The sequence below is a fragment of the Phocoena sinus genome, chromosome 10, assembly GCF_008692025.1.
Source record: "Phocoena sinus isolate mPhoSin1 chromosome 10, mPhoSin1.pri, whole genome shotgun sequence".
Classification (NCBI taxonomy): Eukaryota; Metazoa; Chordata; class Mammalia; order Artiodactyla; family Phocoenidae; genus Phocoena; species Phocoena sinus.
In genome coordinates, this window is record NC_045772.1 from 61173669 (window position 1) to 61185452 (window position 11784).

General features: G+C 44.3%; 1 protein-coding gene across 1 annotated transcript in view; it reads right to left on the reverse strand.

Annotated features, from left to right (window-relative positions):
* The window catches only part of SP1 (Sp1 transcription factor), a 42014-nt gene extending 31687 nt beyond the window's left edge, over positions 1 to 10327 (reverse strand). The window contains exons 1-3 of the mRNA XM_032644881.1: positions 10230 to 10327; positions 8998 to 9155; positions 7170 to 8685 (exon numbers count right to left, since the gene is read on the reverse strand). Coding sequence (XP_032500772.1) covers positions 7170 to 8685; positions 8998 to 9155; positions 10230 to 10236 — 1681 coding nt within the window. The 5' untranslated portion in view covers positions 10237 to 10327. The remainder of the gene's footprint in view (positions 1 to 7169; positions 8686 to 8997; positions 9156 to 10229) is intronic.
* Between the last annotated feature and the right edge of the window lie 1457 nt (positions 10328 to 11784).

The window sequence follows — 11784 nt, forward strand, 5'->3', positions numbered from 1 at the left end:
TAAATAAATAAATGAAAAAATTAAAAATTAAAAAAAATAGAATTACCATATGATCCAGCAATCCTACTTCTGGGTATATATCCAAGAGAACTGAAAGCAGGATCTCAAAGAGATATTTGCACACCCAAGTCACAGCCACACTATTCACCATTGCCAAGAGGTGGAAGAAAGCCAAATGGCCATCACAGATGAACGGATAAAGAAAATGTAGTATATACATACAATGGAATATTATTCAGCATTAAAAAGGAAGGAGGGGCTTCCCTGGTGGCGCAGTGGTTGAGAGTCCGCCTGCCGATGCAGGGGACACGGGTTCGTGCCCCGGTCTGGGAGGATCCCACATGCCGCGGAGCGGCTGGGCCCGTGAGCCATGGCCGCTGAGCCTGCGCGTCCGGAGCCTGTGCTCCGCAACGGGAGAGGCCACAACAGTGAGAGGCCCGCGTAACGCATAAAAAAAAAAAAAAAAAAAAGGAAGGAAATCCTGTCACATGCTACAATACGGATGAGCTTACAAGACATTATGCTAGATGAAATAAGCTTGTTGCAAAAAGACAAATACCCTATGATTCCACTTACATGAGGTATCTAAGGTAGTCAAATTCATAGAAATACAAAGTAGAACCTACTTTGTATGGCTGCAAGGGGCTGGGAAGAGGGGGAAATAGGATTTTAATAGGTATAGGTAGTGTTTCAGTTTTGTAAGATGAAAAAGTTTTAGAGATCTGTTGCATAACAATGTGAACATACTTGATATCACTGAACTGTATGTACACTTTAAAATGGTTAAGATGGTATGTATATTTTATGTTATGTGGTTTTTACCACAACTAAAAATAATTATTTAAAAATATCTATATTACTTTTCATATTCTTTTGTTTTAATCAATTTTTCCTAAAACTACATAAATGCTAGGGATTTAACAGCAACCAAGCAAAAATATCATTAAGTACATCACAATATATATACAAATCTCTTTCCTCTTTCCATGCATCTTCTTTTACAAACTTGAGCCAAAATTATAAGTAGAAGTGAAAACAAGTACAGCATTTTTATTTTTTTTTTTTAAATAAATTTATTTTATTTTTGGCTGCGCTGGGTCTTTGTTGCTGTGCATGGGCTTTTCTCTAGTTGCGATGAGCAGGGACTACTCTACATTGCGGTGCGCGGGCTTCTCGTTGCACTAAGTGTAGGTAACTATAACGCAACAGCAACTGGAGCTCCAAGAAGGCCCGGGAACATACCTGTTTCAATGAATTCCAAGAGCCTAACACATCTGACACACAGTAAATGCTCAATAAATTTTGCTAAAATTCAGACTTCCCTGGTGGCGCAGTGGTTAAGAATCCGCCTGCCATTGCAGGGGACACGGGTTTGAACCCTGGTCTGGGAAGATCCCACATGCCGCGGAGCAACTAAGCCTGTGTACCGCAACTACTAAGCCTGCGCTCTACAGACCACGAGCCACAACTACTGAAGCTCGTGCGCCTAGAGCCCATGCTCTGCAACGAGAAGCCACTGCAATGAGAAGCACATGCACCACAATGAAGAGTAGCCCCCATCACCGTAACTAGAGAAAGCCCGCATGCAGCAACAAAGACCCAACACAGCCAAAAATAAACAAATAAATTTATTTAAAAAAGAGAGTAGTAGTGTAGTGGAAAGGATACTGATCTGAAGTCAGAAGACCTCTATCACTCTGCAAATTTTGTCAGTGACCTTTGGCAAGTCACTGAATCTTTCTACACCTTAGGTTTCCAAAAGGAGGGTATTGGAGGCACTTCCTTGGTGGCACAGTGGCTAAGACTCCATGCTCCCAATGCAGGGGGCCCGGGCTCAATCCCTGGTCGGGGTACTAGATCCCACATGCATGCCGCAACTAAGGAGCCCACGAACTGCAGCTAAGGAACCCGCCTGCTGCAACTAAGACCCAGCACAACCAAATAAATATATTTTTTTTAAAAAAGGAGGGAATTGGAGGGGATCCTCACCCCCCTTCTAAGCAATCCAAACAGGGTCAAGTTAATGAAGAACATATGGAATAATCTGAAATGATCCATCTCAATAGCATTTAACCTTACTTAGATTATTTGCAGCAAATATTTGATTTCCTGTGAAAACCGTTTAAAATTTTTTTTTCAGAGATGTAGATTTTTTGTTTTGTTTTTCTGTTGTTTTGGCCTCACCTTGCGGCTTGCAGGATCTCAGTTCCCTGACCAGAGAATGAACCCAGGCCCATAGCAGTGAAAAGAGCCGAGTCCTAACCACTGGACCACCAGGGAATTCCTTCAGAGATGTAGATTTTTAACTGAGTTCTCTCATCTTGTAATGGGCAAGTCTTTGTCTTGACCTGGATATTTTAACCGCTTCTTTGAAATCATTAAATTATTATTTATTTTGCACACAGATATAGGGTGAGAAGGATTCATAGTAAATTAGACAGGCACGCCCAACTTGTCAAACGAGTTATACTATGCAGTTTCCATAAGCCACTCAGAGTTTAAAACACACTGGAGTGAGGGACTTCCCCAGTGGTCCAGTGGTTAAGACTCCACGCTCCCAGTGCAGAGGGCCCAAGTTCGATCCCTGGTCAGGGAACTAGATCCCACATACATGCTGCAACTAAAAATCCTGCACACCACAACAGAGATCCGTGCCGCAACTAAGACTGGGAACAGCCAAATAAATAAACGAATATTTTTTAAATAAATAAATAATTAATTAAAATTAAAAAACACTGGAAGGAAAAGTATAAATTCAAATTACAGCCCAGATTTGCAACCAACTCTGAAGAAAAAAACTTTCTTCAGAAACTTTTTCAGGGTCTTTTAAGGGGCCCAATTCTTAAAACCTAGAATAGTATTAACAATGTAGTCATAGTGTGGCATATACCTTTTAAATAATGCTTCAGAACACCAGGGCCTGTATAATAATGCTAAATGTTACAGAAAGGGATAGTACTATTGTGATATCCCTTCTGTATGAAATATGAAAAATATGCCTGTTTTTCAATTAAACAGCAAATTGAAAAATTTCAACTAATTATTATCTATTAATGTTTACAGACACCCAGCCAGTAACTTACAAAGCGTTATGTAATAAAGCTTTTCTACAGATGTTCATCTTACATTTAAAACATTTTCAAGGAGGAAAAAAAAAAAAAAAAAAAAAACATTTTCAAGGAGGGAAAACAAAACAATCAGAAGCAAGGAATGAGCAGAACTAAATTTTTAGTGCCAACATTTATATGCTACTTTACAAAGTAGAACAATTAAAGGGAAAAGGAGATATGAGAACAGATACTAAATTTTTCTGAAACACTAGGCACCCTTGTGCTCGTTATTTAATTAAGAACTAAAATGGCCACATTACACAATGCAACAGGATTTAACAATGACGTCATTGACAGAAAGCCACTGGAATGAATAAATAGGAGCAATTGAAAAGGTCTCAAGACTGCCTTCTCAGTCTTTTCAAATCAATCAAGGCGCCTAGGTTTTAAAGGAGACCTTTTCTACTTAAACTGAACTCGTTTAAAAAGCACTTAAAAAATCACACTAGGAATCAAATATAATATTAGATACAAAAAATGATGCAGAAACATTTTATATTTGATAAAAGTATTATTTTAAAATAGAAAATTCTCTTGTATGACCTTTTGCACTAGAATGTTAATTTTGAACACATTTAAATCCTCTAAACCTACTTATCACTAATGTTCAAATGAACTAGTCTAAAATACAACTCTCTTAACAAATTAGGTCTCAGCAATCTGACCCCAAGTTTAGCGACACTTGGCAAACCAACTCTGGTATCGCATTCAACTTAACTTCTAAGAGGAGACATTTTCCTGACCCCGATAAAACTGAGCAGATGTGAAATTTTTATTTTTAGTGCCTGAAATTTGCTTCTTGAGTGAATTATAGCCATCAAGGAAATGTGCTCTATTCTCTTGCCAAAGCCCACCCCTGCACTCTTTATTAGGCAGAACTCCCACAAAGTCATCCAAACTAAGTCTTTCAAAACCAGGCCCCTCCCCAACCTGGGGGAAGAGTTTTCTGGATTTAGCAGTGGCTGAGAAAAAATCTGAAGCTTTAAGCTTAAAAAAAAAACCAAAAAAACAAAAAACCAAGATCTTTGAGCATATGACTAGAAAATGAAAGGGAAAAGGGTGCTGATAAAGGGGAAAGGGTGTTGATTAAAAAACAAAAGCTGCTAACTTAAAAAACAACAAAAACTAAGAGCCTATAGATCATTTCACTGTCTGGAAACTAAACTCAGTTTACTGGGTGGTCTCTTCTTCACTACCACCCACCAGGGGCAGAGCTGTGAAAAACAGGAATACAGAGATGGTGGGCTTATTTGGTTCTAAGTTTGTGCCTTTGCCTGTATATTCAAGCAAACAAACATAGTGAAAGTCAAAATGAGAGCTTAGAAGATTTTTAAACGTTACTTTTAAAAAGTAATAAATGTGGGAATTCCCTGGCAGTCCAGTGGTTGGGACTCCTTGCCTCCACTGCTGGGGGGCGGGGGGGGGGGGGGGGGCGGATGGGTTCCTTAGATCCCTGGTTGGGTAACTAGGATCCCACAAGCTGTGCAGTGTGGCCAAAAAAAAAAGAAAGAAAAAGAAAGAAAAGTAAACATACTAAGCTGCAGTCTTCCACAACCATGTAATAATAATGTCTCACTTTGCAGAGTGCTATCTACCTACCTCTCTGTATGTTGTAGCTTACAACATGATTTCATATCCAAAGCTCTTTCCACTACATCATACTGCCAAGAGGTTGAGTTTTTCTAATAAAATAACTATATACCAGAAAAACCATATATCACAAATAACTATATATGAGACACTTTGTAGCAGCCACACAACAGCTAAGGAGCACTAAGCTTCCAGGAAATGACTTTATTATCTTTCATTAAGGCTGAAGTCAGATCAATTGAAGGGGAAAAAAATGTTGCACAAGTATGACTAACCAGAAAGTAAGAAACATGTATCTTCAGAAACCACTATTAATAAAGCAATCTCAACTCTCACAAAATGGCCTTTCAGAGCCTCATTCTCTCCTTAGTGAATGACAAACTGCTGCTACCTTACAAAAAGGCATGCATTTTCTAGAGCTCAGAGACCATCAGTAACAGCTAGGTCGGTAGCCCTATCTTATGACATAGTAAATGGCAGACTTCCCGAGAGCATGATTTAGCAATGAAAGTGTCTCAGAACTGTTCCTTAGAGCTGAAGTTATAAACCGTTTAAAAATTGCAAGGATCCAAATTATTACTAACTAGAACAATCTCAGTTTTGCTTTCCTTTGAAGAGCAAAACTGCTGGATACAACAACCTAAGAGCAAAGAGAAAGCAAACACACAAATGTAGATTACCCAGAAAGTGTCTAATTTTCCAGGCTGTTGGGTTCAGTTTTTATTAAACTTTTCCCATTTCTACTCCCATAATTTTTAGCCTATAAAAAACTTGCCAGCTCTAGAGCCTTAAATTTCAAAGAAACAAAAATATCTTTTCCGAAACATTTTAAACAGTCTAAAGGATTTCTCATGTCCCAAGTTAAAACTAACAGGGAATGAATGCCCCAGACTAGAACTAACAGCAACTAGTCTCATCACTTAAGTGCTTCCCAGTATCTCAAAGTACTCATCTAGAAAATAAGGCAGTTGTATGAGACAATTTTCTCAGGTCCCTTCCAGCTCTAACTTTCTATTCCAAGATCTCCAATTCACTAAGAAAATTACTGTCTGTTAAGGCTCAAAATGTACTAATTTTAGACACACTACAAGACTGTAAGAAAGTAGGGAACTTGAGCAGACCTCCCCAGCACAGATTTTCCTAAACTGCAAGAGGCAGGAAATATGGTTGCCTATTTGTTATCCTCTCTTACATAAGAACCAGTCTAAACGGAATGAGAACTCTATAATAAAAGTAAACAGTTAATAAACCCACACATATTCCAACAGAAGTAGAAGTTTGGTGGTATTAAACTATTTCCCAACATAACTTGTATATATCATGCCAGAATATAAAAATGTGTATGTATCCTAATGTGCTTTATTAAAGATTAGCTCCATCACCATGGAATTTAAAATGATAAATTCTAAATAAACTTTCACCTTTTAAAATAAATGTTTTAAATTTCAAATTAACCAATACTAGTGAACATAGTTCAAAATAAATGACTGAATAGTAGCATCAACTGATTCAACATACATTCCAATATATACCTCTTCCCTGACGACTCTTTCCCCTTCAAAGTTCTCCTGATTCCCAACTCCTCTCAGCTCCACCTCCCCAACTCCATTCTGGTCCCCACTCCCTTTCTCGCCCCTCCCTTCTCAACCACATACTACTTTCAAAGCAGACTAGGAAGTGGCTCTCTAATATAGGAAGTATGAGAATCACCTAGGAAGCCTAAGAAACAAAAAATAAATTAATTAAACAAAAAAAGAATCACCAAAAAAAAAAAAAAAGAGAATCACCTATGAAGCTTATTAAAAATACACATAAGTACTTTCAAGGTAAGTAGGAGTTGAAAAAATTAAACCTTGCTTGCTCAGAGGGTATGCTCTTCTGGTTAACTAAAGATTAACCAGGGAACTTATTTTGTTGAAAAGTCCTTTGGAATCCATCACTTTTCCCTTGCTTACAGTACATAAGAAGTATCTGATCATTTAATAACTGCCCTACAAATAGGTTAAGTTTATAATCAATTCCTATCCCCGCAAGGGTGAGCCCTCAGGCCAAATAAAGCCCTCACTGGTAAGAATGGTTTTATATTTTTAAAGCGTTGCAAAAACCAAACAAAAAAGTACATGTAACTGAAACCATACGTGGCCCACAAGGCCTAAAATATTTACTGTCTGGCCCTTTACAGAAAAAGTTTGCCGACCCTTGTTCCGTAGCACCAAAGGCACTGAAAGTACAGAGACCCCAGGGACATTGCCCAGAAGGGCTCCTTTCTCATCAGATTAACTGAGGAAAAGAAAAAAAGGTTCCATTAAGTCAGTTCCAAATGACGTAGAATCATTGCTATTTCTCTAATTGACTTGCCCTCAAGAAAGTGTTACCCTCAAAAGATTCTACTCCCTTCTTTAGACTCAATAGTTTCAGCTGGGATGCTAAGTAGCTCTGGAGATAAATACAAAAGATTTCAAGCCTTACCTGAGGCATTTGCTATAGCCAAGGGCAGGCTTGGAAGCTGGTGCACCTGGATTCCTGAAGCACCCAATGCACTGAGGTTAATGGTCTGGAGGCCAGGCATGGAGGAGAGTTGAGCAGCATTCACAGTGACTGTGCCAGCAGGGATGGAAGCAGCTGAGGCAATAGGTGTAAGGGTGGTACTGCTGCTGCTGGTCTGCCCCAAGGAAACACCCTGCATTGGGGCCAAGGTGATTGTCTGGGCCTGTGGGTTCTGAACTTGGAGGTTCTGCAGCTGAAGAGTCTGCCAACTGACCTGTCCATTGGGCCCCACTGTTGGTGTCCGGATGATGATAGGGCCAGAGTTTGGAACAGCCTGAAGCTGAAGGTTCTGGAGGGTTTCCTGGGAGATAGCTTGAGTTGTAAAGGTCTGCCCTGACAGTGGGGCTGCTTGGAGGGCCTGGAGGGCCTGTCCCCCTTGAACTAGTTGAGGCTGGATGAGAATTTGTTGTTGTTGCTGCGTCTGCTGGTTTTGCTCTCCCTCTTTTTGTTGACTTGCTTGCAGTGAGCCTCCAGATGTCTGGTTCTGCTGGATGTTCAGAGCATCAGATCCCTGCAGCCCACTGACCCTCTGCGGTGTCTGGCTTTGAGAGTTGGTCCCTGCTGATCCGCTGGTGGTAAAGTTCATAATTCCCATGTTGCTGGTGGTAGTAGTTGTTGAGTAGCTATTGGCATTGGTGAAAAAGGAGCTGGAACTGGCTTGTGATGATACCAAACTGGCAGAACTGATGGCAGTCCCTGAGGTGACAGGCTGTGAGCCACTCTCCTGGGACCCAGAGCTGCTGATAGTGACTGCCTGAGAGCTAGGAGTCAAGGTAGCTGCAGAAACGCTGTTGACAGGTAGCAAGGTAATATTCCCATTCAGGGCCACTGGTACATTGGTCACATACTGAGTCTGTCCTGAGAGTACATTATTAGCCAGGCCTTGGAGGGGGACAGCCTGCTGGAGTAGGTTTGGCATAGCAGCAATGATGTTGCCTCCACTTCCTCGATTTGTGATGATCTGTTGGTTTGCACCTGGTATGATCTGTATCTGACCTGAACCATCCTGCTGCACTTGGGCCCCAGTGGCAGCAAACTGCAGCTGTTGCCCATCAACGGTCTGGAACTGTGGGATTACTTGATACTGAATATTAGGCATCACTCCAGGCAGTCCTGTCAGGACTTGCTGGTTCTGTAGGTTGGAGGTGGCAGCCACAACATACTGCCCACCAGAGACCGTGCGATTCTTGGAAGACTCACTGCCATTGTTGCCATTGGTACTGCTGCCACTCTGTTCCTTCGAGGTAGGGGTAGCCCCAGAGGAGGAAGAGATGATCTGCCAGCCATTGGCACCCTGGGAAAGTTGTGTGGCTGTGAGGTCAAGCTCACCTGTGCCCCCTGACTGGCTTGGGCCCTGGGAGTTGTTGCTGTTTTCATTGGGTGACTCAATTCTGCTGCAAGTTGCTGCCAGGAGGGCCAAAGGGGATGGCTGGGATTCCTGGCCAGAAATAAAGGAGAGGAAAGGAGTTCCTTTAGTGACACCCATCTGCCAGCCCAGGGGGTAGTACACAAAATATAAACAGCAAAACAACAACAACAACAAAAAAAACCCAAACAAAAAGCTGACCTATCTATACTGCTGAAATTCTCATTTGGGGGATCTCCAAGCTACTTGTCTCTCTGTGCTTACTTCCCTATCTATAAAAGTTCAGCCCTTTCTTAAAAATTTTCCTATGAAAAGTAAGACAATCATCTACGAATATTTACATCCTCTCAACACCTTCCCCACTCTGTCCAGATCATCACTTACCTGCCCTCCTCCTCCTCCACTGCTGCTGCTACTGCCTGTGCTGCTGCTTCGAGCCTGAGAAAAGGCACCACCACCATTACCATTGCCCCCATTATTGCCACCAACTCCTTTTTCAATCTTCACCACAGCTGTCATTTCATCCATGGAGTGATCTTGGTCTAAAAAGAATTTGAAAATAACTTAAAGTTGGAGAAAGGAAAAGGGTAAAGTGAGGAAGGGTAAAGGAGGCTGTGATGAAACAGAAATGACTAACAGGAAGGTGAAACGCGCCAGTATTAAGAAAAAAAAAAAAGGATTGGGGGAGAAGAAACTGTTGTAGGACCAGTAGGATGTAAACTAGGCTAGGTGGTGCCAAAACTGGGCCTCGACTCTCCCTTGCACAAAATTAAACTCAGAAAACACTGAAAAGGTGCTTTTGATATAGGAAATGTGAAGGTGGGTGGGCATGTTGAAAGAGTTTAAAAGTATCCTGGGGAAAAAAATGATAGGTAAGGCACAAAACAACACGTGAGTGGATGGAAAGCGAGCTGAAAGTAGGGTCAAAGGAGATAAGGAAAAAGAAAAATTCAAGTGTAAAAAGTAACAAGAGGAAAGGAAGAGAAAGGGGAAAAGAACAGATAAAAAGTTTGAGTGGGGAAACATCTGTGAATACTAGTAAGGGGCTAAAGAGGTCCAGGCGTTAGAAATCAGGCGTTTCGGGGCGGCTACAGGGCGGGCCCTAGAGTGAAAGGGCGGTTTCGGGGTGAGGGGCGTGGAAAGGGCGGGACGGTAGGGGGGGAGGGGTAATTTGCGGGGGGGGAGGGGTAATCTACGGCCGGGGGGTGGGGGAGGGCCCTGGGGCCGGCGGCGACCAGAGGGCGGACCAGGGAGGCGGTTGGCCCGGGCGGGGCCTGCACTGCTCGGGCCGCCCCCGCGGCTCCAGCCCCTGGCAGGAGGAGCCTCAGGCGAGCGGCCGAGTAGTGGGGGGTAAGGCCCGTCCCCCGTGGCCGGGGCGGGCAGGGGGCGGGCGAGGCCACGCTGCCCCCTCCCCCGGGGCGGGTGGCCCATCCCCCTCCTCCGCGGAGGCCCCGCCACTGCCCCTTCTCCCTCCCTTCCCTCCGCCCCGGGCGGGACCAAGGCCGCCGCCGCCGCCTCCCGCCCGTCCCCCCTACGGCGGGGACCGCCCGGTCGGCCCTCGCGCGCGCCCCCTCACTCCCCTCCCACCCCTAAGCTTGGAGTGGACTCATCCTTACCGCTCATGGTGGCAGCCGAGGGACGAGCTCAAGGGGGTCCTGTCCGGGGGGGTTGGGGGGGGCCAGGAAAAACGCGGACGCTGACGAGGCAAGCGAACCCGGACCGGACAGGGAGGGGGGGGGTAAGGAGGAGGGAGCAGCGCGCCACAAGCCCGGCCTAGGCCCCGCCCCTTCACTGCTGCCCCGCCCAATGAGGGAGGGAGAAAGGAGGGACTTGCAGAAAAAAGACGGGGAGATTGCCCAATGGTAAGACTCGCTTGCACTCTTAAGGCGTGCAAGACAAAGTTGCGTGCGAGGTGTCCGCCCAAAAAGAGCGCCCTCTCAGTTTTAAAGGCCAATGAAAGACGCAGGAAGTGAAGGTGGGCGGGAACTAGAGTTGATAGGCTTGAAAAGAAGCCAGTCAACTGCCCGGCGGGCTCCCTGAGCGGTAGGGATAGGAAGAGCTTTCATTGGACTGACAGAACAACAACCAACCAGAACCCTGGACGTGCCTGGGCAAAGTCCTGGTGGGAGGAGGTAAGAAGTAGACAGGAATGGGATAGGATGAAACTGATCAAAACCAGTCAGAAATCAGGCGGGCAGCCAGGAAAGTTATGATTGGATTAACACTGAAAAGAGACACGATAGGACGCAAGTTGACGTGAATAAAAGCCAATTGAACGCCGCGTGAGCTCTGAGGGCAGGAACCTGGAGTGGGCAGAGGAGAACTGGCGTCTCCCTCAGTCATTCAGTCCAATGAGGCGGCGGGGGGAGCCTGGCACCGCCTCCAACTAACCAATGGGCGTTACTAGAGCCGGGAGGGAACAGGGCTGTGCCAGGAGGAGTCCGTCGCCATTTTGGCCCTCCTCAGGGAACGTCTTCACCGTGATTAGGTAGCAACGCTTCAGCGGAACCGTGCAGCCCAACAAGTGTCAGGGCCGAGCTACTCGGCACGTAGGTCTGCCTTGACACCAGGGCTCGCTTGAGTCTTAATGTAACCGCTCTTAAAAGTACTTCTCAAGTCTCACTCTCCCCCGGGTGGGCGGACAGGCAAGCGGATGCCTCTGAATGTGGTGTAAGCCCTGTAGATACAAGCGCAACGAAATCTGGGGAGGGTGTTCACACATTCAGTTAATAATGTGCTGACCAATTTGAACGGTCTTTGTGACTGCAGCAAACGCCCTTTTATTAAATTCCCCCCAGACAGAGGTGCTAGCTACTTAACTTAAGGCGGGTTAACTTTTCAGGAGCTTCCCTTTGAAGACTAAAGCATGTTGGAGAACTTCCCAGAGTCAAGATTCTGTAAGCCACTTCCCCCCCGCCCCCTTTAATTGTAAATACAGTCTAAGCAAAAAGCAAGCTAGCAAGATAGAGTTCCTGCTTTTTGCAACTACAAAGGTTAAAGGAGATCTTTCCTGAGACACCTGAATTTCTGGTCTCCCATTCTGCCTCTCCTGTATCCTAGTTTTGGCTGAGGCAGCCTGGGTGGTTTGTCAATAACATGACAAGGTCATTCTCTTTCTCACTTGTATGTTATATGTTGGCACTTCATTATCGGCAATTCAGCACTTGATAG